We start from the raw sequence: 25094 nt of genomic DNA, 5'->3' as shown, positions 1-25094 counted from the left end.
CCGGGGGCGCGGCGGTGGGGGTGGGGGCGGCCCCAGCCCGCTCAGCACAGCCATTGGCCGGAGTAGGTGAGGCCGGGCAGCCTCCTCCCCGCGGCGGGGCGGGCCCGGGAGGGGATGAATGAAGCCGGAGCGGCAGCCAGAGCTTGGTTCGCAGCGCGGCGGCTGGGCCCTCTGGACGGTGAGTGCTCGCGGCAGCGTGGGCCGCGGAGGGTCAGGGCACCTTCGTGGGCGCGCCGCCCAGGTGCGCCGGGCCCAGACCTGCTGATGTCAGGAGCGCGGCAGGTGCCCTCAGACGTTGGGCGGGGACCAGGGGATCGGGGAGGCCGCGCGGGGCGGGACTCGGGGCGCCGGCAGTGCGCCCCAAGGCCCTCCGCGGCCGGGAGGGCGGGACCGAGCGCGGACCCGCACCCCACAGCCCGCCTGCCGCCAGGGAATCGGCTGCACAATGCGCCCCCTCTAGCTGCCGGCTCCCCAGGCGGGGAGCTTCCGAGGAGGCTGGCCGAGGGGGAGGGGATGAATGGTGGTTGGGGTCAGGCGGGGATGGAGGGAGAGGCCAGGGCTAGTGGCCGGGGCAGGTGGCCGGGCGCGCACGCGGGCGCAGGCCACGAGAGTCGCACCAGGGACAGATGAGCCTCCCGGAGCTGCAGGCTTGCGGCGGGGCCCCCACCTGCGGCGGATGCCGCTGCCGCTGAGTCAAGGAGGAAATCGTCTTGAACAGAAGTTTCTCGCAGGCGGCAGGGCTTTGTTCGCGCCAGCCGCGCTGCAGACACCTCGGGGTGGGGAGCGCGGGCGGAGCCGGCCCCGCGGGCCGAGCTACTGGGTGGGCGCGAGGGACTGGTCCCAGCCTGGGCGATACGGGCCACGCCCCTGTCCCCGCCCCGCTACGCGAGGTCCCCGCGTCCGGCGCAGAGCCGGCACTGGAAGACCGGGCGCCCCTGGGTGCAGGCCGAGGCTGAGGGAGGATGGAAACGAGGGGCCCACCCTCCGCACCCAGTGGGCACGCTTGGCTCCGGACGGGAAAACCTAGGCAGATGCTGAGATTTCCAACCCGGAGGAGCAAGCCTGGGCGGTGTGGAATCCGGTGGGGAGAAGCCCATCAGGCAGTGGGGTCCAGGCCCCATCCCCCATGTGGGTGCCTGGAGGCTCCTGCTGCCAAGGTCAGACTTGGTGATGGGGCCTGTTTCTGTCTGGAGCCGCTAGGAGCTGCAGTAGTTTTCCACAGTGAAGGAACCAGCTTCCTAGTGGCCGCTTTCCGCGGTGCTTTGGGGAACTTGGGTTTCCTCTGTCTAATCAGAAACTGGCTCCAGGGAGCTGGTGGGGCGGTGAACCGTGAACATGGTGGTGCTGTGAGGTTTTCTCTGTGCAGCCTGGGGCAGATGGACTTCAGAGGAGAGAAAGCACTTGGTTTTAGCCGGGTTGGAGGGTGAATCTAACACCGGCAAGTAATCATAATGACCACAGGCGTCTTTATTGGTCACTTAGAATGTGCGGGCCCTGTGCTGAGTGCTTTGAGCATCATCTCATTGAATCCTTACCACCACCCACGAGGGAGCTACTATCGCTCCCATTCCACAGATGAGTAAACCGAGGCACTTGTCCAAAGTCACACAGGCAGAACGTGGTGGAGAGGTTTGAATCACATTTGTGTGATTCCAGACGTTTTACAGCTCTGTTCCTGGGGGAGAAGGAAGCCCAGGAGGGCCAGGCCTGACACAGAGCAGGGTGTCTTTTGCTGCCCACCAAAAGATGGGCGGCACCTAAGGGGACAAGAGCATTTGGCCAGGATAGTCCAGGCCTGTGGGATGCAGGGAGGATGCCTCTGGGCCTCCACAGCCCAGCTTTCCCACGTGCTGCTGGAGGGAGGGAAGGGAGAGGCCTCTTGGTTGGACCCCCGCACCCCTGACTGCCCTGAATCAGGACCCGTCCTGCTGGGCAGGGCTGGTAGATATTGCCTGGAAATTCTTCACGGGGCTGCTTCCCTCCCGGGTGGCTATGACCTAATCCATGGTTCCTTGGGTGTAGCCCCTGCAGCAGGTGCTGGGCAGATCCCAACCACGCCCTTCCCCGCAGCCGTGGTGAGGTGGCTAGGAGCCTGGAGGTCAGGATGAGGGCCGTGTGAACGAGGATGAGGGCCGTGTGAATGAGGCAGGAGGAGGGCTGCGTGAATGAGGTCTTGGGGCTGGCATCTGGTCCTGTTTGAGTGCCCGATTCCGAGCACCTCGACTTGGAGAGCCAGCAGGTAGTGGGACAGAGCCTGGTACTCTCGGTCTGGATGGAGCTGTGCCGGTGCAGAGGGCCCGGCAGGGGACCCGGAGGACTCGCCCTGGCCACACTCCCGCTTCCTCCGTTGTCTCCTCCAACTGGGGAGTGGACAGAGACCACGCCAATATTCCCTCCCGAGCCTCCCGTCCTCGGGCGTGGCAAAGAGCCCACTGCCCGCTTATGGGGGGACATATGCAATAATCCTCAGGACTCTTGGCCGCTTTTGTTCCTGGACATTCAGCTGCTGTGTGGCCTCGGTGTGGTCGTGGTGGCCATGGGCGTCCACATCAGGGCAGGACCCCCGTCTTCACCACGGCAGGTAATCGGACAGGCCTGCCGGGATCCTGCCCCAGCAGCGGGAGGGGGGCCTCAGCTCAGGCCTCAGGTGACCAGGGCTCTCAGTCACTCGGTGGAGCCAGGCCTTGCCGCGGGGGAGGGGGACCAGCCTGAGTGCCGCCCGCGGGGCCCGGGCTGTGTCTCCTGCGGCTGCTCGTGGGGACTCTTCCTGTCGCTGCCCCGGCTCAGCCTTCAGCCCGCTGTCCTCAGACATCCCTGTTGCCCTTGGCCACGGCGCAGCCCCCTTCCCGCAGCATTACCCAGAATTAGCCTCTTGGACCACATTTCCAGGGGTGGGGAGGTGCATTCACAAACCACATGTCCCTTACGAGAGCTGCTCACTCACCGTGCGGCCGGTGCGGCCACTGAGGTCCAAGCACCAGGCCGGCTGGGTCCACTTATCTGGGTTCAGAATCGTGGGCTCCCGGGCTGGGGGTTTGCAGCAGGCCCTCTCCGCCCACGCTGCTGGGCACCACACAAGCACCCTCACCACGGGGGCCGCCTTTCCTCCGTGGCTTTTTTATCCAGCAAGCCTTGGGAGTACCGGAGGCATTGCCCCTCCACCCAAAACACAGAAGGCTCAGGATCGCTGGGCTGAGGGCAACGCCCCCTTCCCACCCCAGCTTGCTCGGGGCCCTGCCTCTCGGCAGATGCCGTGGGCCTGGTACTTGGACCCAAGGGCCTAAGAGGCCACCTGAGAGTGGCAGAGTCCAGCCTGTGCCAGGGCAGGCCCCTCACGTGGACGGAAACTGCCCCGGCACCCCCAAACCCGTGAGGGCCTCTGCAGGTCTGCTCACCCCACGCTCCCACACGCCGGGCTCGGGCTGTGGAGGCAGGGTGGAAGTAGGGACACCCACGCTGAGACAGCAGGACACTCCCTGAGGGACGGGTCTTTCCAGGTCTCCCTCAGACAGTCCTTCATTGTGGCCTCCATGCAAAGCAGCCAGCTTCCTGCCAATTCACCTATATGTGGCCATCGGGTATGCAAATTAGGGTGCGCCAGCCCTGCGGTGGCCGCCCAGGTCCTGCCACCCGGTGCTTGCTCCGTAAATAGCTTTGAGTCTCATCTTCAGGAATTGAAGGCCCCCTCCACTCACCCACTCGGAGGACGAGAGAGCAGGTTGGGTTTGGGAGGCGAGGGGAGAGAGCGGCCTGCAGGGTCCCAGGGGTTGTGGGGTACTGAAGGTGCAGGGATGGGAGGCAGGGAGGCAGGAGCACGGCCGAGGGGGCCGTGTGACTGTGGCTGGCGGCCTCGGGGCGGTCAGGTCGAGGCATCTGCTGGCTGGAGCGCGAGGCAGAGGAGAAATGAAGCCTGTGGCTCTTCCCTGGCTGCCAAGCTCCCAGCGTGGCCAGGACAGAGCCCGGGAGCACCCCTGGCGTGGGGACGGGCCCCACCTGGCTCACCCTCAGCCTCAGGCCCCCCTGGGGCATTTGCTCCAGCTGCAGCCAGACTGTCCCGCGGGAACCCAGGCCGAGGAGGCCCAGGGGCCCAGGGGCTACCACCTGAGGCTTAACATGTTACTCTGGGTAATCCTGCGCCCTTCCCACCCGCTACGCTTTGCGGACAGCCTTCAACTGGGAGAGAAGTAAATGGCTGCATCAGACCCGAGGAAAGAAGCAGGCAGAGCCAAGCATGTGAATGTGAAAACCATCTCAGTCCTTGACTGACGCCAGGATCTCAGTTCTCACGGATGGAGCTACGGCGAGCCACCCAAGTGGGGGCCACTGACCTCCTACAGTACAGCTGTCGGGGGGGCTCATGAGGCTGCGAGGAGGAGGGAGAGGCAAAGTGGGGGAGGGCGCCTGGAGTTCCTCGGCACGGACACCTCTGGGCTCAGCTGATGGGCCAGGCCAGCTTGGGAGTCGGAAGAAACCTGTGGTTTCCTGCTAAGATCGCCGTGCACACACACAAAAGTACGCTCACACGTGTGCACACGCGTACACACCCTCACTCGCCCAGCTGAAGCCCCAGGTGCAGAGCTGCTGGCCTGAGGCCCCAGGGTACACATTATCCTCCCTGCCAGTCAGCCTGCCTCATCCCGCAGGCTCTGACTCCCCCCAGGGGACAGGGAAGGAAGGCCTCTGGCAGTGGGGCATACTCCCACGGTCCCCTCCACCTGCAGCTGACCTGCTGCCGCCTGGCCAGGGACAGGCCGGGAGGGTGGGACAAGATTCCCCCTTGAGAGGGGGCTCCCTGGGGAGAGCTGCGCGCCTCCTGCGTAGCCGAGGAGGAGAGCCTCTTCCCTGTACAAGGAGGGGATTCTCCAAGGCCAGGAGAGCTGTCAAAGGCTTCATCAGAGCTGTTCCCGGCCTCAGACGTCTTTCCGTGAGAATGAAGGCAGCAGAACAGCAGGGAGGGCCTGCCTGAGGGTTGAGCGGGTGCTCCAGGGCCGCCAGCCCCCTGCTGCCCCAGTTTGGGGGTCACATGGCTGGAGCACCCCGGAGACTTTGTCCTAGGGCAGCGGTCCAGCACAGGGCCGGGGGGAGGGCGCCCGGCTCGGGGGTGAAAGTTACATCCCTAACGTGGGTGCGCCCGTGGTGGGGGATTTCACGGGTCTGCCGTGCGCAGGAGGGGCTCAGCTGAGCCAGGCCCATGGGGCGGGTGTCGATGTGACGGTGGCAGCGTCCTGTCAGATGCCCGGCCCTGCAGCCCGGCTGCCGGGCCTTTGTCGGCTCCAAGCTGTGTGTGACTTGCTGCCACCGGCTCTCGGCAGCTTGTGCTGTTTGGATTTGCAGCTGGGACAGTTTGCTGCTGGCTCGGGACAGCCTTGGGTGTGGCGGCCGTGAGCTCCTGTGGACAGGACGGTGTCCCGCGGTCCCCAAACCCGCCGCCCAGCACAGGCCTCGCACAAGCAGGTGTCGGCACAGGACCACCTGCTGCATGAGTCAGGGGTCTCCGGAGAAACCCAGCCAATAGCAGATAGGTCGCTATAAAAAGAGACTAACTATAGGAACTCAGCCCACGTGACTTTGTAAGATACGTGGTCGGCAAGCTGCAGACCCAGCAGAGATGAAGTCGTGGTTGGCGTCTGAAAGCCAGCAGCCTCAAGACCCAGAAAGGGCCATGATGTTTCCGTGTGAGTGAAGGCAGGGAAAAGCCGTGTCCCAGTTCAAAGGCAGCCCTGCAGGGCAATTCAGGGAAGGGTCAGCCTTTCCGTTCTATTCAGTCCTTCAACTGATTGGATGAGGCCCACAGGCTCTAAATATACCGATTCAAATGCTAATTGAGGGCTTCCCTGGTGGCGCAGTGGTTAAGAATCCGCCTGCCAAAGCAGGGGACACTGGTTCGAGCCCTGGTCCGGGAAGATCCCACATGCCGCGGAGCAACTAAGCCCGTGCGCCACAACTACTGAGCCTGCGCTCTAGAGCCCGTGAGCCACAACTACTGAGCCCACGTGCCACAACTACTGAAGCCCGCGCGCTTAGAGCCTGTGCTCCGCAACGAGAGAAGCCACCGCGATGAGAAGCCCGCGCACCACAATGAAGAGTAGCCCCCGCTCGCCGCAACTAGGGAAAGTCCACATGCAGCAACGAAGACCCAACGCAGACAAAAATAAATAAATAAAATAAATTTTTTTTAAAAATGCTAATTGATTCCAGAAATGCCCTCACAGCTGCACCTGGAATGTTTACCCAATGTCTGGGCACCCTGGGACCCACCAAACTGACAGGTAGAATCTACAATCATTCTGTTCTTGGCTCTGAGGCATGGGCTCCGCGGAGGGGAGGGAGGAGAGGCCGGCATTTAGATGGCGTCGGGGTCTCTCAGGTGAGGATACCTGTGCACTGGACCTGGGATGCTGGTGGGAGCTGGCCCGTCCTTCCTGTGGTGCAGTCTCCACCCAGCTTGGCTGCAGTCACCAGGGCCCCGCTCAACCATCAGCCAAGCCTGAGAATTCAGGTCCCGGAAGAGGCGCCACACCTTGGATCAGGCCTCAGCAGCAGGTGGGAAGCAGATACACTTTTTTGCTAAAGCGATTTCCAAGCGGAGAGAAGCCGTAGGCCACGTGCACACACTCACAGTGCCCAGAAGAGGAATCGGTGGGGAGGCCTGACTTCCTCCCCAAGCCCAGCTGTGGTGTCCACTCCTTGGGGGAGCCAGCTGGCCTCTAAGTGGTGCTGCCACTGGACTCTGCAGCCCCTGTCACCCTCTCACCAGCTTGACCACAGGGACCTGAGACAGAGAAACAAAAGGCAATGGCCTCGGGGCCACCAGCCTGGCCTTAATGGGGGTTGGCCACCTGCAGGGAGTCACCAGCCATGAAGTCACCTTCTCCTGGCTGAGCCCCGCGGGGGGTCAACTCTGGCCATCTCAGAAGCATGTCCAGGAAAGAAATCACCCTGAGTGGCCTGGGTCGCACCCCCAGGCCCCGGCAGTGTTGTCGTGAGGGCGCTGATGAGCGGGAGACCGAGACAGAGCAGCTGGCCGTGCCCACACAGTCCACAGCTGAGTCTGCGTCCTGGGCTCAGCCACGGTGGCTGAGATGCCCTCGTGCTGGAGCTGGCGGCTCCTGCAGGCCCGTTTATGCAGCAGACCTTTGCCGTGAGATTCAGTCCTCAAGCTGCACACACAGCAAAGTGTCCTTTAAGTCTGGGGCAGGCGTCAACATGACCGTCTGTGTCCATTTCTGGAGCTGTCTCCTGACACTGTGCACGCCCAGCACGCGTTGCCCGGACACAGCCGCGTGAGATCTGGGTACAAACTCAGGAATCTCCCCCTGAAGACCCGAGAACGTGGGACCGTCCTCGTGGCTGTGAGATTCCAGGTGTCACACAGCCCCGGACCCAGGATCCGGCGCTGCCTGCCGACGGAGGGGACATTCCAGACATGCTGGCTCCACGTCGCAGGTGTTTCTGTCCGCCTTCCCCGCCCCCACACCTTACACCTCAGCGCCTGCGTCATGGGAGGGCCCGGCCTCCTTTCTGATCAAGACGCTGCTGATAAGGGTGAACGCCTTCCGACCGGAACACAGCAGGGGGAGCAGAGTCTGGGCTTAGTCAGAGATTGGGTAGATGCTGTCATCGCGCTGCCTCGAAGGGGGCGGGGGGGGCCTGCGGTCTGCACTCAGGCTGCTGTGTCCTGGCCATCACAGCCGCTCTTGATGGACGCCGGGAGGAGACCCCGGGGCTGCCCACCCGAGTGGCGCCGTTTACTTCTCATCCCGTGCGGGTGGTGACCACTGCCGGTCGCCTGGCTGATGTCTAAAATGGGATTTTCAGTCTGTGAATAAACAAGCAAGCGATGTGCATGATTGCAGGTTGACTTTATGTATTTATGTCAGAGATCAGAGCTCTTAGCTCAGGGAAACTTTACGCTGACGTGGAGCTGTCTGGGCCACACATCACTGGCATTGGAGTCTTGTTAAGGGCTTTATTTTCAAATAGGAAGGGCTCTATTTCTTCATGACCGTTCCTAGTCGCAATAGCTCTGCGATCTGGCCGCCTCCTAAGCCCTGCCGGGGGCCCGATCCTTCCCGTTCCGGCCCCTGCATTCCTCCTCGCGGGGCATCGGCGGGACGGTTGAACAAGCTCAGAGCTGGGGGGAGGCGGTTCTGCAGGTCCCTCCTAGGAAGGCCCACCCACCAATAATAATTCCCCGGCCCGGTACTGACCGTCCATCCCCACAGGCCGCCGGACCGACCTCTCAGAGCAGCCACTGCCCCTCGGCCCTCTTGGACGCCTTCCCTTCGGGTCCCTCCCAGCTGGGAAGGGGTCCAGGGCCCTGCTGGTTATGTGCGTGCGTTCACGTGTTTCCATGTGGAAGGTGTGTGCACAGATGGGTGTGTGTGTGTGCACATTGTGGAGGAATGCACCCCCACAGCACGAACACGCGGCCGCCTCTGGGCAAGGCCGAGCTTTTTCCGCGTTTCTGCTTCGGGAGCCCGTCTGAGCCGCGGGGCTGGTGGGAAGCAGCGCTGTGCCGTCTTGGGGCTCACGCTTGTCACCGTCTATGCTGTTCCACGGCGGCCCAAGTGCCTACAGTACCTGCTCTGGGAGCAGGTGCGTGGCTTTCTGTCCCTCCAGGAGGCTTGGCGATCCTTCACGCGGCAGGAACTTTGCTCCTTCGTGGGCACCCTCCTAGCCCGCGTGACCGAGCCTGGCGTGCCAGGGTGCGCGGAGGAGGTGGTGGCTCTATAGGTACAGCCCTGGGCGTGGTCGCGGGCCCTGGGGAGTGACTTCTGCCCACACTCGGCCTCAAGATCTGGCTGCTGATCACCTGGCAGTGCCAGTTTCCAGAGCAAAGAGTTGGCCCCGTGTGTCAATGCCACACAGTTGGTCGTGGTTCTTTGAATAAGACGTTGGCGAGGACAGCCAACGCGCTCGTGGGCTCTGAACCCGGGCCACGTGGTCTCGTCCTAACTGGCCCTGGTTGGCTGTGTGGCCTTGGGGAAACTGCTGACTCCTCTGGGCCCGCTTCCCTTTCCTGTAAGATGGGCTGCGCGTGGAGCTCAGACTCCGCCAGGAAGTGGGATGCTGCAGTGTCTTACGGCATTTGCGCCCACGGCCTGGCCCCAGGGAAGGCCGGAGAGGAGGCGGGGGTGAGGCTACAATTAGCTAAGACGGCGCGGCTGAGGAGCAGGCAGAGGTCTGGCAGAAAGACCTGGCGCCCCAGCCTCAACGCACAGAGTGCGAGGGGATCGGGAGAGGCGGTGCTCCCAGACCCACCAACGCAAAACTGCCTCCCAGACCCGGGTGTGGTCCCACCACGGCCCACTCCCCTCACCCTGGACTGCTTCCCAGTTTGCAAGGTTAACGCAAGATAAAGCCAATCTTCTGTTTAAAAACAGTCCTAACCTGGCGGTCCAGTGGTTAGGACTCTGAGCTCCCTTGCAGGGGGCACAGGTTCGATCCTTGGTCGGGAACTAAGATCCTGCATGCCGCGTGGCGCGGCCGAAAAACAAAAAAACAAGACAAAACAAAACAAGCAAACAAACGAAAACCAGCCCTCAGAAGCCAAAAACCTGCCGTCGCAAGGGCTGAAGGCTCTGTCTGTGGCCAGGATGGCTGAAAAGTCCTCTTTGCTCTCTGCCAGCAGGGCCCATGCCAGGCGCAGCTCCCCCAGAGGCACTCCCGATGTTCCCGCCCCGCCCCGCCGCCCAGGAGACTCGGTGGTACCGCCCTCTGCGCTCACCGCTGGGCTCACGTCCTGTTCTGAGTGTCTGTGAGACTCCACCTCCCTCCAGGCCTGCGGTCTCCTGAAAGCCGGGCCTCCTCGGGGGCTGCGTGAGTGTCCTGTAACGAAGGACCACAAACTGGGGGCTTAAAAGAACAGAACTCTATTCCCCGCCCAGTTCTGGAGGCCAAGAGTCTGAAGTCAGGGTGGGGGCAGGGCTGCCTTCCCTCTGGAGGCTCCGGGGGAGGGTCCTTCCCGCCCCTTCCAGCTTCCCCCAGCCGTCCTTGGTTTGTGGCCTCATCACTGTAGTTTCTGCTTCCGCCATCGCGTGGCTTCTCTAATAAGGACACTGTCGCTGGATTTGGGGCCTCCCCAAGCCAGGAGGACCTCATCTCAAATCACCGATCACATCTGCAAAGACACTTTTTCCAAATAAGGTCATGCTCAGGGTCGGGAGGATGTATCTTTTCGGGCCGGGGGTGGGGAACCACCATCCTGCCCCTCCGCGTCCCCAGCTCAGGGCCCAGCAGAGTGGGGCTCTGTGACTAGCTGCCTGAAGGACTCGGTCCACCAAGTCTAATCTGAGACACGTCTGGGGGCAGCGTCAGCCCTCTGGGCAGCGGCCTCTCCCGACATCACTGACACCCGTGCACAGCGGGGTGTCTGAGGCCGCCTCGGGGCCCTGAGTGGCCGACAGCGGGTTCTCCCTGTGTGCCTGTCTGGGTCCAGAGTCCTTCCTTTAAAGGACAGTAGTCGTAGTGGACCAGGTCCCCCCCCCGCCGTGATCTCATTTTACCTGTCACCTCCTTAGAGGCCACCCCCCTCCAAATCACTCACATTTCAGGGAACTAGGGCTTAGGGTTCCAGCGTATCTTCTTTTGGGGACACGGTTCAGCCCGTAGCGAGAGGTAACCCGATGGTAGTGTGTTGACTTCGGCAGAAGACCCTCGCACAGGGGCCCAGGGGCTGTGGGTACAACCAAGATCAGGTGTTTCCTATCACAGCGACTGTACCTGTGCTGACCGGTTTACTTCTGTTGGGAAAATCAGCATTTTTCCTCTTAAGATGCAGAGTGGTTGTCGCCACCTGGGGGGTCCAGAAGGATCTGTTTACCTGGCAATAGGTCCCGCCTTTTCTCAAAGCTTGGGGGTGTTGGGGGTGTGTGGGAGCCCTGGGAGCCTCGAGATGCAGCCATTTCTCAGGCCCGACTGAGCTCCTTTTGGTCCGTGGGGTGGGAGTCAAAGTGAGGGCCCAGAGAGGGCAACGGGAACAGGCAGGGCTGGGAGTTTGCAGAAAGACGGAGTGCTGGCACAGTGGCCCTTGAACCTGTCTGCGGGGCTGCGACCTGCAGCGGTTTCAGCATCTCGAGAGACCAGCCACGGGCGAGGCCCAGTGCCAGCCGACCCTCCCACCCGGTGCCATCCCGGGGGCCCGGGTGGGCCTGCCTGTACCCCCTTCCTCATTTCCCACACTCTCCACACGCTGGGCTGAGTTGGATTTCCCTTTCATGCTAAAGAGCACAAGGCCGGCCGGGTGTGAGCTCAGGGAAGAATGGAGGCTGGGCTTGGAGTTGAGGGCGGGAGCGGTCAGCTGCCCCTGGCGGAGCGCACAGCTCAGGCTGGCGAGCCAAGGCCGTGGGGAAGGTGCGGGTCGGGGTGGTCCAGGGGCTCACATGGCGTCTGACTCAGTCCTGCTGTGTCTCAGCTCCACTCTCAGCTCTGTGGCCTCATTCAGGCCGGGGGCTGCCCTGAGGGTGCGGGTCTGGATTCGGGGAGGGGGCTGGTCAGAAAGGCTGCCCTCACCAGGCTGGGTAGCGAACAGGCAGAGCCGTCGGTGCCCCCGGGGACAGGCCGGGGGAAGGTTCTCCTGGAGATGGATTCTTCCCGCAGATCGGACCGCTGCTGGAATTCCGCACCCACTCCCGCTGCCGTCGCTGTCACGCCCTCGGAGATGCCGCAGCACTCGATGGGGGACAAGCACTTCGTCTCGATGCCGCAGCTGGTCTTCCCCGGCCCCCCGTTGGCCACCAACAGCGAGTGTGACTGCACGCCCCCCAGCAGGCGGGCGTCCCCGGGCTCGCCCCTGAGCCAGCCGCTGTGCCAGCCGCGGCCCGAGAAGCGCGGGCCCCGGGCGACCCAGGAGGTGCGCTACGTGGCCACGGGGCGGCCGGACCAGGCCTGCGGCTGGCGGGCCTTCGCGCCCACGTGCCTGCAGGCCTTCAACACGCCCCAGGGCTTCCTGCTGTTCCTGTGCGCGGCCTCCTTCCTGCAGGGCATGACGGTGAACGGCTTCATCAACACTGTCATCACATCCATCGAGCGGCGCTACGACCTGCACAGCTACCAGAGTGGCCTCATCGCCAGCTCTTACGACGTGGCCGCCTGCCTCTGCCTCACCTTCGTTAGCTACTTCGGAGGCCACGGCCACAAGCCTCGCTGGCTGGGCTGGGGCGTGCTGGTCATGGGCGCCGGCTCGCTGGTCTTCTCACTGCCCCACTTCACCGCTGGCCCCTACGAGGCGCAGGTGGACGAGGCCGTTGGAACATGCCGGGCCAACCGCAGCGCGACCTGTGGGGGCCGCGCCTCTGGCCTGTCCAGCTACCAGCTGGTCTTCATGCTGGGCCAGTTCCTGCACGGCATGGGCGCCACCCCGCTCTACACGCTGGGCGTCACCTACTTGGACGAGAATGTCAAGTCCAGCTACTCGCCTGTCTACATCGGTGAGTGGGGCGGGTGTGACGGTGGTGACGCCAGCCGGCCGTCTGCTCAGAGCCCTGCCCCGTCCAAGCCCCCTACATGCATGTCCCTGTTGGCCACACGTGGCTCCAAATGGCCCCAGGTGCTTCTAGGAGAGGTGGCAGGTCAGCACGGGCCTGCGTCTCACCTGACACCTCAGGTGATGGAGGTGGTGCTCGCCAGCCTCAGCCCGATCCCTGGCACGTCCCACAGGGTCTGGAGCGCGCGGACCCTCATGGTCCAGTGGTTAGGACTCTGCGCTTCCACTGCAGCGGGCCCAGGTTTGATCCCTGGTCGGGGAACTAAGATCCCGCGAGACGGGCTCGGATGATGGCAGGGCTGCAGAACTGGATGCTGCCACGCCGCCCTTGGGGGTTGGGCTCGAGCCTTGAGCTGCCCCCGAGACCCTCTCGTTTATCTGGGGTGAGATTTCCGTGTTCCCAGCCTCAGGCCAGCCGCTTCTCCGAGTCCCTCCTGCGAGGTCAGCTCTCCCAGGGAAGGGGTCGGGGTCCGTGGAGAGCCCACGGCCGACGCCCCGGCCCAGCCAGATTTGCTCGCTGCTCTCCTTCATTACGTCCGCCTTGGGCTCTGCTCATCCGAGTCACGTAGCGGTTGCCATTCCGGGGACGGGGGGCATTTGGGACCCGGGTGAGCCTGCAGCGCTGCATGGGTGCCGCCCTCATCCTGCAAAATGAGTCTTAGGATCTTTGCTTTTTCGAGGGGGAAAGAGTCCAAATGGTGTCTATAGGGGCTTTGAGGGAAATATTTTAAAAACACCTTGAAAGGTTGACACCAGCCGATACCAGACACAGTGGAGACTGTGCAACGGAACCCCCAGTTTAAAGGAATTCATGCCTGGGGGTAGGGGTGGAGGTGCAGAAATGTAAGGGGGCTTGTCTTAGGTGGGCCGGAGGGGTGGCGCAGAGGGCGCAGCAGGTCACTGACGGCTCTGCTTCCCTTCCAGCCGTCTTCTACACCGCGGCCATCCTCGGCCCCGCAGCCGGCTACCTGGTCGGAGGTGCCCTGCTGAATATTTACACCGAAATAGGCCACCGGTGAGTGACCTGGGCCCACAGAGAAGACGCCCACTCTTGGTGCAGGAGGATGGTGGCCCAGGTTGGGGAGGTCCAGGCCGACCTTGCTCTGGTGGACCTGGGAGTCTGGGCAGCTTGGAGAGTGTGGCCTGAGGGAGGGGACAGCATGGATGGACGGCCTCCCGAAGCTGGAAGGGACCAGGCCGCAATTGCTCCAATGCCCTTTGCGGAACCAAGAGGGGATTTCCTGCCGCCACCGGGAGGTTCTTTTTTTGGGGGGGAGTGGTCTACACCAAACAATTCTCCAGTGCTCTCCAGACACCAGCTGGGTGTCTCCAGTTCACCTCAATCTGACACTGACTTCCCGGAGTCAGCTCAGACCCCACAGGTGAGCGAGAGCACCCACCCTTCAGACGCCAGCCGCAGTGGTGGCTCCCGGTTACCCACGCTTCTGTCCAACTTGGCTGCAAATCGGAGGGTCCCAGGACCCCTCCTTCTAGAAATTTGCTAGAATGGCTCACAGAACTCAGGAAAGCACAGCACTGGCTCAGTCACCAGATTATTCCCCAGAATACAACTCGGGGGCAGCCGGCTGGCCTCTGCCAGCCCCTTGTCTCCTGTCCACCTGGCTGCCCAGCCCAGCGTTCTTTCCCACGTACCTTTGAATTTAAAGGTGCACTTGTGTGCAGGCGGGGGTCGCAGGCAAGCCCCCTGAGCTTCACGAGGCCAGGGCACCAGCCACCCACCCTCTGCCCTCCCCCTCCTGGGTCCCCAGCCCCTGTGGCCTCGTCGGGAGGCAGGCCTCGCAGGCCCCAGAGGAAGGGGTGGACCTGGGCAGGGTCCCCTGGTGCATGCCCCCCCCCCGTCCGTCCCGATGCCCTCCGTCCACCGCTGGTCCCAGACCGGGGGTGGTGGGGCATCAGGGCGGGGACCTCAAGCAGAGCCTTTGGTCACCTCTCACTGACCAGCAAGCAGGAGGTCGCCCAGCGTGTGTGCCCTAGATGCTGTGAGCACAACGCTGACCCCACGTGCCTCTTCCCGCAGGACGGAGCTGACCACTGAGAGCCCGCTGTGGGTCGGCGCCTGGTGGGTGGGCTTCCTGGGCACTGGAGCTGCCGCCTTCCTCATCGCCGTGCCCATCCTCGGCTACCCGCGGCAGCTGCCAGGTGGGTGCTTCCCACAGAAGGACACCCCATGCCCTGCTCCTCCTCCCCGCCAGGAGCGATGGGGCCGGGATCGTCATCCTGTGGGCGGGTACTGCCGTCCGGCAGGGCGGCCCGGCCTGTGTGCTGCCTCCACCCCTGCGGCCTCTGCCCGCTGGGGGACCACGGAAGAGGCTTGTTTCAACGGGGGATGGGCACCCCTTTCAATACCTTCCGTCTCCCTCTGGTCCCAGGTTGGGCCCATGGGCTCTCTCCCACCTCCCCATCCCTGCCACCCGTCACCATGGTGCATCCGTACGAGATGTCTGTCTGGGTGCCCTCGTCCACCGGCTGGTCCCACACCCAGGAGGAGGGGCATTGGGGCCTTTGGTCTCTGCCCCTCACAGATGTTCACATCCTTCCAGGCTCCCAGCGCTACGTGGTCATGAGAGCATCTGAAACACACCAGTTAAAGAACAGCAGCCACAGGGTGACCAGCAACCCTGACTTCGGGAAAACCATCAGAGACCTGCCTCTGTAAGGACCTTGGGGGGCCTCGCGTCTGTGTCTGTGTGTCCTGAAGACCCTTTAGGGTCCTACACATGCTGAGTCTTGACCCTAAGCTAGGAGAGTCCTGTGACCCCTCCAGGGCCACATGGGGAGCCCACAGCCCCTAAACCTCCTTCTGACCCAACAGTCTTCAGGGCTTGGCTCCAAAACTTGGGCTAAGAGATTAAGGAGCAGCGGACAGAGCCTCCTGGCTTGGAGGCACCAAGGGCCGGTTCCGACGGAAGGGCCGGGGCCTCAGCCTCATGGTGCCCAACCCCAATTCCCGGGCCTGCGGGGACCCAGGGACACGCACACAGGGACCCGTCTGCGCTCCCGCACGGCAGGCTCTGGGGGCTGTGCCTGACGCCTCATGGTCACGGAGTGAATCCCTGACCCTCGGCGAGTTGCCCCACAGCGAGCTTGTCCACGGTCCCCAGGGAAGCAACTGACCGCCCCCCCCCAAGATCATTCCCCAGGAGTCACCCCTCCACCCCGTTCTCTGACCATTTCATGGGGAGTCACCTGCACGTGCCCACAGGGCTCCAAGGAGGGGACCATCCAGCTCCCCGTCCTCTGCCCTGCGGCCGCCACTCTTCTCGGGCAGCGACCTCTTGTTTATCTTGTACTTGACCTGGTCTTACTTTGCTGTCTTCACACGCTGTTGGGACAAACAGAGCCTGTGCTGCCGGGGCCTCAGAGGGACAGCGTGGGGCTGGGGCTCCTGGCCGGCCAGTGCCCCTCATCAGGGCATTCCACGGGGGGCTCTCCTGGGCAGGGGGAGGCAGCCCTCGGATGGTCACCTGCCCGAGTCCTCGGCCTCACTGAGCGCCCACCTGCCCCGCAGCTTCCTGAGCCCACGAATGTCCACGTGGCAGGTGGAGGCTGTTAGTGGCGGGAATGAGCCCCCGCCGTCTGTCTTCAACACGGGGAGGGTGACGTGGGGTCAGGGAACCCCCCCGGCTACCTGTTGCCTGCTTAGACCCCCCCAGAAGAGCCGCCCACCCAGGAGGCTGCCACCAAGGCTGGTAGAGCGGGCCCAGGGCCACACTGGCCGGGGAGGCGGGATCATCCAGGCAAGGGCAGGCTCGCCCCATCCAGCCGGGGCAGGGCCACCTGCGCCCTCTGAGCTGCACTGGCACCGAGGGCGTCAACAGCTTGGTCCCCAGTGGACCCGGGGACAAAGCCCGAGATAAGGAGGTTTATGCCCAGGCTTGGTTCCCCAAACCGGTTGCTGATAGTAAAATAAATACCGGAACATGAGCCCTCTGTCAAGGTCGTGACTAGTTCTCTGAGCAAATTCAACATGGGAGTTTCAGCCAAGAAACCTGCAGGCTGAGATTAAGAAATAAGGAAGTTCACATATTTCTGGGGAGAGTCACCTGCCCCTGAGCCCAGGCGAGCATCTCCGAAGCCTGGGCAAGTCTGGGCAGGACCGGGAAGGGACTGGCCACACCCTGGGCTTCCCCCCCAACACACACACACACACACACACACACACACACTCTGGTCCCAGAGAGCCCCACCAGGGTGGCATTTCCTCCGCATCTTGTTTCCTTCATGGATGTGGGACTTGGGCTGTTGACCAGAAAGAAACCTTTTCAGTCCTTGAGTTTGAAAGTCAGTTTCGAAGGATTTGGGTCCCTGTTGGAAGCAGGATGGGGAAGGAGGCCGCTCTGCGGTTACCCTGAGAAGCCGCAGGGGCCCGGGGTTGGGGGCGACTTCATTAGCATCAGTTCCCTCCCAGGGCACAAAGGCTAACTGTGGCCACCCTGCATGCTCCTACTTGGCAGAATCCAATTTACTGTTGGCCTGTGTCCTCAAAACGAAGAACACTGGAGCGTCAAGGTGTCTGTGCTGCTTTGACACGCGTAGGGAGGCGTCGGCATTGACGGCTGGGCCGGGTGGGCGTCTCCCTCCTGGTGGAAGATGACCCGTAGGGTCGGTGGGAGCTGGTTCTCTGGGTGGGAGGCCTTAGCTGCAGACACGGAGAATGTGAGCAAAGGCAGCCGTTGTCGGAGCCACTGTGATAGGTGTCGGACCATAGTCGTTTGTCACCAGGCTTTGCCTGCTCATGGGTGCCCGAGATGGACCCAGGGCTCCAGGGGAAACTGTCCCCAGCCCACATCACTCACGAGTCCTGGACCTGCCATCCGGTGGCTGAGAGGGGCCGGACCCGGGAAAGGCAGGCGGGGTGTAGAGCCGTGTGCACTGCCTTCGAGGGGGAACTCTCAGGCCAGGTCCAAGGGCCATTTCTCAGGCCCCTGGCATCACTACACCGGCCACTGCCCCCCAGGTGCACACCAAGAGAAGTCGGAGAGCCAGCCAAGCCCACGCAGGGTCTCCTTGGAGGGGCCTCTCGGTCCAAACCCTCAGGGATTTCTGTCCCTCCTTTTCACCAGCTGGCCCCGTTCCCCTCTCCTGGGGGCCACCCAGTCCTGGACTTGGTGACAGCCGCCTCCCCCCCAGCCTCCCGCTCCTGGCTCAGGCCCCTCTGCTGGTCCCCCCGGCTGCCCCTGGGGCAGATTTAACAGTGTCACGGTCACTCAGGGTCTCTTTCCCCACTGCAGCCGACCTCTGTGACAGCGGCTTTCACAACAAGCCACAGGCTCCGGATCCTGGTGCCAGCTCTCCCCCTGCCCCAGCCCAGCCCCACACCCACTCTTGGTTTCTCTGGAGTAAATTGGGGTGCTCCGGCCCTCCCACACCTCACTCCACCCCCCTCTCAGAACCAGGCTCTTTGTGCTCGGTTGGGAAGGGCCAGGGCTCTGGCCCACTCTGACCCTCTGTCTCTTCTCTCTGGTCTCCATTCCCCTCCCACATCCAGCTCCATCTGGCTCCTCCTGAAGAACCCCACGTTCATCCTGCTCTGCCTGGCCGGGGCCACAGAGGCCACGCTCATCGCTGGCATGTCCACGTTTGGCCCCAAGTTCCTCGAGTCCCAGTTCAGCCTCAGTGCCTCAGAAGCTGCCACCTTGTTTGGTGAGAACGCCCCCTGAATCTTGTGGTGGTGGGGGTCCTCCGTTTTTTCACTGGTTCTCAGAGACTGAGGGGCCTTTGAGAGTCTCTTCTAGAAAACCCCAGGCAGCAAGTGCTCCCCACACGGGGCGCACGTCCTGGGCGTGTGGTCCCCGCAGGCAGGGACCCTGGAGCAGGTGTCTGGGCTTTTACACAACAGCTCTAATCACACTTACACAGGCTGCCGCCACGATGGGCAGGACAGTCCTTCCTGAGGGCAGTTTGGGAAGTGCTGAACACAGCCTGCTGACCCGTTCTCTCTGCCGCCCCCCTTGCCACCCAGAGCCTGGGCCTTTGCGTCGTCCCTGGCTTGTGGCGGAGAGGGTTTGGGTGGCAGATCCCACCGCGCTCCCTCGGGCCTGGCGGTCCCCGTGAGCCAGGCGGTGGGTGTCCCCGGGTCTCCCTGAGGCTGGAGCCCTGGGCCTGCCTGACAGGAGGCGTCTGTGGCCAGAGTGAAGGTCCTTCTCAGACCCCTCCTTCTGGCCCTGTCCACAGGTAGCGCTGGGCTCGGGGGGGCAGCCACAGCCTCACCGAGAACCTGCCAGGCAGGAGGTGTGTGGGGGTCGATCCTGGCCGGGCGCCTCCACTGAGGGAGGACGGTGTCAGACTGGGGGTCCCCAGTGACTAGTGCCCCAGACTCCCCTCCTTGCTGGCCTCTTGGCTGTGACCCCACCTGCCAGAGCCCCACCCCCGCCAGCTGCTTCCCTGCCCCACAGCGGCCGACACCCCTCCTGGGACAGCCGTGTCCTCTGGGTCCCCCTCCTCCGCCCCCAGAGCCAGCCTCCATCTGGGGAGATGGGCTCACTGCACCCAGGGTCTTTGAGGTCTCCTCCACCCTTGGAGAGCCCCCCCTCCCATCGGCACCCCATCCCAGGGCGGGCCTGGAAGCCACGTGCCGATGAAGCCCAACTTCCTACCAAATGGCGGCCACCAGCTTCTCCAAACACCCCCTTGTGGTCAGACTCCGCAGAGGCCGTGTGGGCCAGGGGAGCGCGATTGTCCTTGGGTCTCCCCAGTGGGAGGGGCAGGGCCCAGGGACCTCTCCTCTTCCCTCTCCTGCTCTGCCCCTGCACCCCTGGGCCTCTGAGCAGCTGGCCGGGTGGCCTCCCCAGGCTCCGAGGCCCCCCTGTGAGCACCAGTCAGGGTCCTCACATTGAGTGCCGAGCCCGGTGCTGCCACGCAGATGGGGGCCGATGGCTGTGGGCCTCTGTCTCCCACCTCTAAAGCGGGGATGAGGCCCAGGGGGTTGCTGGCCCCACGCCCCACGGCTCCGGGGACGGCACCGAGCCCCTGCCTCTCCACAGGGTACCTGGTGGTGCCGGCAGGTGGCGGAGGCACGTTCCTGGGCGGCGTCTTTGTGAACAAGTGCAAGCTCCGCGGCTTGGGCGCCATCAAGTGCTGCCAGCTCTGCGGCCTGGTCAGCATGCTGGCCTTCTTCGTCTTCTTCACGCACTGCCCCAACGTGCCCATGGCGGGCGTGACCGCCAGCTACAACGGGAGGTAAGGGCCAGCTGGCACCTGGGCGAGGGGAGACCTCTGCACACCTGTTGGGGGCACCAGTGGTCCCTGGGGAGGAGGGGGGGTCGGGCACTGGGGATGGGGTGAGGTCACTGGAGACGGTCATAACAGTAAGGATGGTGTCCTCAGCGGGGACCAACGGCCAGTCACTCACACGCGGCACCTGAGCCCCAGTCCTCTGTCTGTAAGACGGGACAGTCCCGGCCCCATCTCCTCTCTGCGTGTTGTCTTGGAAAGCGGCCCAGCCTCGGCTCCCGTGCGTCACTGCGTTGGGGACGTGAGGGGAACAGCCCGCTGGGGGTGATTTGGGACTATCTGAAGTAGACGCAGGCTAGCGATTGCTGGCCGGGAATTCCCCGCAGAGATGACAGTGTGAGCGCCGTGGGCAAGGATGCCATCGGCAAGGATGCCATCGTACCATTGTCGGAACAGCCGGGTCGGAAACAACCAAACTAGCCAAGAGTTGGTGCGGAGGGCTTAGTACCGTGGAAGAGGGAGGAGTCTAGTCCTCGGGCGCCTCCAAGGTAGTGTCGAGCGGAAACAGGAAGGAGCAGAACGGTGTGTACAGCGCGCTCCGTCTGAGCGCAAAGGAGCGTGTGTGTCTGTGAGGGTGCGGACAAATGATCTGTGGGACGTCCGCCCGCCTGCGCTGCAGAGCAGGGACCGGGGCCGTGGGACGCTTCGTACCTGGCACTCAAGCAGTCTTTGCGTGTCGAGTCCTGTGGACGCACTGCCTACCCGAAACCAAGCCAGGTAGGCAGTGCGCTGCGCAGGGGTGGTTTGCTTCGCTCTGAGCACATCCAGCGATTCTAGGAGCCAAGGCGATGCAGGAAGCCCCAGTCCTCGGTGGAGCAAACCCAGCGAGTTTGGAGACCTGCAGACGTGCGCCCTCAGGGACCAGACCCCACGCTGGCCTGCACCCCACCATCGCTCTCTCCCCCCTGCAGCCTCCTGCCCGAAGGCCACCTGGGGCTGACAGCTGCCTGCAACGCCGCCTGCGGCTGCCAGCCGGAGCACTACAGCCCCGTGTGTGGCCCCGACGGCCTCATGTACTACTCGCCCTGCCACGCGGGGTGCCCGGAGGCGGCCTCGCCTGGCCCCGGTGGCCAGCAGGTGAGTGTGGGTGGCTGCCGCCCAGGCGGTCGGTGGCGCCCGGACGCTGGGGGGCCCCCGGCCCTTCCTCCTGTAATCAGCGCTCTTGTTGCGCTCCCCAGGTGTACCGAGACTGTAGCTGTGTCCCTCAGAATTTTTCCTCTGGTTTTGGCCATGCTACCGCAGGGAAATGCACTTCAACTTGTCAAAGAAAGCCCCTCCTTCTGGTTTTCATATTCGTTGTAATTATCTTTACCTTCCTCAGCAGCATTCCTGCACTAACGGCAACTTTACGGTAAGCCCGGGCCTGGGTTCACTCTGGCCCAGAACCTTTCCCTTTGCAGCCAAGGCGGAGCTCTGCAGACCCCTGCGGGGTACATGCCGGGCCCCCGGAAAGCTGTGGCAGGAGAGAGCTAACTGCCTCTGTGAGGTGCTTGCCACCTGGGGATGCGGCCCGGGGCTCGGCCAGGACTCGGCCGCTGGCGTGGGGTGTGACTTGGCCACGCTTCCCGGGCGTTGATAGGCTGGTTTTCCATTGCAGGTGTGTCTGTGACTGGCAGCGATCCTTCGCACTAGGGATCCAGTGGATCGTGGTTAGAACTCTAGGTACTGTGCTGTGTGAGGAAGCCATGCAAAGCTGTGGTGTGCATTCACCGCACAAGGGCACGTGCCAGGCTGGTGTGCATCCCAGCACGAGGCTGTGCCCACCTCGGGGAAGGGCTCCATTCCTTAACAGTCCGCTAGAGGGACCCATGGCCATGTTTTTGCCCAGAGGCCCCCATTTCCTCATTAACACACAGGCTCCGCCAGAGTCAAAGACCGTGGGGAATCTCCCGGCATGGAGGCAAGCCCCCAGAGAAAGGAACATTAAGTCCCCTTTGCACCCGCTGTGAACACCAGTGGCCGAAGTCACGTTCCTTAGAGCCCGCCTGGTCTGGGTCTGTGGACGACCCCCTGGGGGTGTCCGGGTACTCAGTGTGCCTCTCTCCGCAGGGGGCATCCCGGGCCCCATCGCCTTCGGCTGGGTGATCGACAAGGCATGCCTGCTCTGGCAGAACCAGTGCGGCCAGCAGGGCTCCTGCTTCGTGTACGAGAACTCGGCCATGAGCCAGTACCTGCTTATCGCAGGGCTGGCGTACAAGGTGAGCAGGGTGGCCTCGCCCCCAGGTGCGCTGGCGGGGGGAGGGAGTCCCAGAGTCTACTCCAAAGGACCAAGAGTCTTTTCCAACTAGCTCGGGCGTCCGGGCATGCCACTGGGATCTTCCAACAGCTTAAACCCCCACTGGGCATCATCCTGCAGCCCGGTTTCCAGAAGTGGGATCCTTCCCCATTTCGAGCTGTTGTTGTTGGGGACTGTGATGATGTGATGCCAGTGGTGGGAACGGTGGGACAGCAGGCCCAGGTCACAGGGGCTCACTCTCCAGGCCCCCTGCCCTCCAGGGCCCTCACCATCCCAGCTTGATGGTTTGCCCCTGGGCTCTGGTCAGCTAAGGCTTTGGAGAAATCAAAACTGCTCCCCCTGCAAGAGCCCGGGCAGGCCTGCTTGCTCTGGGCCGGGTCGCCTGGCTGGGTCCACAAGCAGCGCTTCTCCTTCTCCATCCTTAGTGGGTCTTGAGTTACGTCCTGCTTCTTAGCTAGACCCTCTGCTTTCAAGCTGTTAATGGAAACTTCCTGCTGTATCTCTTGGCATATGCTCCGTGGGGAGAAGCATAGTATTTATATTTTGAGTTTCCCCCCATTGGAGGAAAAGGCACACAGCTTCCCAAATAAAATGAAATCCTAGGGCTGGTATATAAGAATGTCTTGGATTTGTTCTTTGGGTGGAGGGTGGACTCGGGAATGTCCCACTGGCAGAGCCTTTTCGGGAGGGGCCTCAGAGACAGAGGATTCTCAGCGACCCTTGGGTTTATCTCCCCGAAGATTAGCTTAAAAATAGCCAAGTGTGAGAAGGGATTTGCGCGGCTCTGGACAAACGGGTCAGTTCAAATAGACGCGCCCCGCGCAGAGAGCCGGCCCTTGCTTTTCTTTTTCCCTGTGTTGTAGGGTCCCTCGGCCAGAGCAGCAGGCTGGACCCCGGGACGGCTGTCTGCCCAGATAGTCCCCCCGCGGCCTCGGCACAGGGGTAGGATTGGCTCCCAGAGTCAGTGCTAATTTTAGCGGGGGTGGGGGCAGCCGGGTGCACCCCCTAAGTGCTATCCCGCTCGCTCACGGGGTCACAGAGTGGAAACAGCCTCTCGCTCCTGTGGCTTCAGACCCATCGGCCTGGGCGGTGCTCCAGGAAACCCAGGGTTCACACACGGAACGCACACAGCCGTGTACAGAGGCCAGCATGCGTGCCCACACTGTCATCTTCCAAGCTGGGCGTGATTCCCAGGGGGCTCAAGGTGGTGGCTGCGGTGGAGTGACCGCCGAAGCTGACCACCTCTGACTTAGGTTCTGGGGTGGCCATGACAAAAGACCCCACACCAGGTGGCTCAAACAAATTCATTTTTTCTCGTTCTGGAAGCCAGACGTCCAAAATCAAGGTGTCTGCAGTGCCCGTCCCCCCTGGGGGCTCTGAGGGGGACTCTGTCCTGTGCCCCTCCCTGCTCCTGGCGGCTCCTCCATCCTTGGGGCTCCTGGGCTTGTAGACTCTTTACCCCGTCTCTGCCTCTGTCATCACGGGGCTGCCCCCTGTGTGTCACCGTGTTAAACCTTCCTCCCCTTTCGCTGTTTGGACACCCGTCACTGGATCTGGAGTCCACCCTAACCCAGAGTGATCTCAAGATCCCTAACTTAATTACATCTACAAAGACCCTATTTCCAAATCAAGGTCCCATTCACAGGTTCCGGGGGTCAGGACTTGGACACATCTTTAGGGGGGACCCTGTTCAGCCCACGACAAGCACCTCCACTTCATCCAGTGCCTCTGTATTTAAGTCAAATCATACTTTTCATTCCCCCCTAACAATATTGGGGTCCAGGCTAGGGACTGGCTATGCAGAACGGATGGACCCTCTGGCCAGAGCAGGGTTGGCTCCCCAGGACCTTGTGAGAAACCCGGGGCTGGGCGGGGGGCTCAGAGTGGGAGCACCCAGGGCCTCTGGGCGGGTGGCTCATGAGAGGTCCAGCGGCTCCCTTCTCCCCAGGTCCTGGGCTTCATCTTCTTCACCACTGCCTGCTTCCTGTACAAGCCCCTGTCGGGGTCTTCGGACGGCCTGGAGGCTTCTCTGCCCAGCCAGTCTTCAGCCTCCGACAACCCCATGGACCTTCAGGAAGCCCCCTCAGCCCTCCAGATCCAGAGCAACATCTGACAGCCCACCCGCCTGCCCAGGGGCACGGGCCTGCCACGGCACGTCCCAGGAATACTATCTAATTTCTCCCCGGAAGGGGTGACCCCTCCCCGATTGATACCCAGCACTGAGGACCCTGCAAAAATCTGCCACTGGGTCTGTGGGGACTGAGCCTCAAAGGCACCGAGGAGAAAGAATGCAAGACGTCCGAATGGATGCCCCTGCCCCAGCCCCCCAGACCTCGACAGAGGGAGTGGGGTGACCAGCTCTTGGCTCGGAAGGAGTGGCCCATTTCCCGGCCGGATGCAGGGCTGCCTCCCTCTGGTCCGCTCACACTCTGGCCCTCTCCCACGGACTTAGCCAAATAGCATCCCCTGGGGCCTCAGGATCCCTCGGAAACACGAACAGCAGTGCTTCTAAAGCAACCTGTGTGATTCCTACGTAACTCCGTCAGTAGTTACGAAAAGTGCGAAACCACCTGTGGACTTCGGGGAGACACTTCCGGCATCCCTTCATCTCTCATTTGAACGGCGGATGTTTGGAGCGGTGGCCGCCCGGCGGTTTACTCTTCTCTCTGGAGACGTTAAGGCCGGTGATGCTGGCGCTGTTGGAGCTGCTCCACGGAAGGGACAAAGCACCCGCCCCCGCGGGCGAGCTGGCACTGGCGGTGCTTCTGCGCGGGTCCACACCATCCTGCGCGCGGCCTGGCCCTGACTTCCTGTGTTTCTCCTGATGCAGAGGAGGCCGGTGGGCTGCCGTCCCTGGGGCACATCCACGTGGACCCCTCTCCTGCGTGTGTTCTAAACCTGCTGTCACCTCCTGTCTTTGGGGCCCCACAGCCCTGCAGCAGGACGGCAGCAACTTGCATAAGGACACTTATTTATAGAATTTGTTTTTTACCTGATGGTGTGCTAAGCACTTGTGAATTCTACCCGGAGGGCGTCGGGACTGGCGTGGAACGTTTATTGTTGGTGTCCTCAGTTAAAACTGTGGGTATGTAAATATATTTTAATATTTAAAGCATA

The 25094-nt window shown here is 62.8% G+C and overlaps 1 protein-coding gene across 8 annotated transcripts; it reads left to right on the top strand.

Annotated features, from left to right (window-relative positions):
* The first annotated feature begins 71 nt into the window (after positions 1 to 71).
* Positions 72 to 25094, top strand: SLCO4A1 (solute carrier organic anion transporter family member 4A1). Of its 8 annotated transcripts, none has more exons than XM_061209958.1 (14): positions 72 to 178; positions 9635 to 9822; positions 11602 to 12431; positions 13412 to 13502; positions 14526 to 14647; positions 15049 to 15160; positions 17997 to 18151; positions 19492 to 19687; positions 20653 to 20818; positions 20920 to 21092; positions 21339 to 21403; positions 21791 to 21939; positions 22841 to 22919; positions 23926 to 25094. In XM_061209958.1, exons 3-14 carry the CDS (start codon positions 11663 to 11665, stop codon positions 24150 to 24152), a joined length of 2304 nt encoding a protein of 767 aa, XP_061065941.1. In that variant the 5' UTR covers positions 72 to 178; positions 9635 to 9822; positions 11602 to 11662; the 3' UTR covers positions 24153 to 25094. The 8 variants fall into 8 exon arrangements, with proteins under 8 accessions (XP_061065941.1, XP_061065940.1, XP_061065946.1 ...); XM_061209963.1 differs by lacking the exon at positions 9635 to 9822 and adding an exon at positions 2471 to 2581 and having other exon boundaries at positions 145 to 178; XM_061209957.1 differs by lacking the exon at positions 9635 to 9822.

Source organism: Eubalaena glacialis, chromosome 13, assembly GCF_028564815.1.
Source record: "Eubalaena glacialis isolate mEubGla1 chromosome 13, mEubGla1.1.hap2.+ XY, whole genome shotgun sequence".
NCBI classification, from domain to species: domain Eukaryota; kingdom Metazoa; phylum Chordata; class Mammalia; order Artiodactyla; family Balaenidae; genus Eubalaena; species Eubalaena glacialis.
This window is presented reverse-complemented; position numbering and strand designations above follow the sequence as displayed.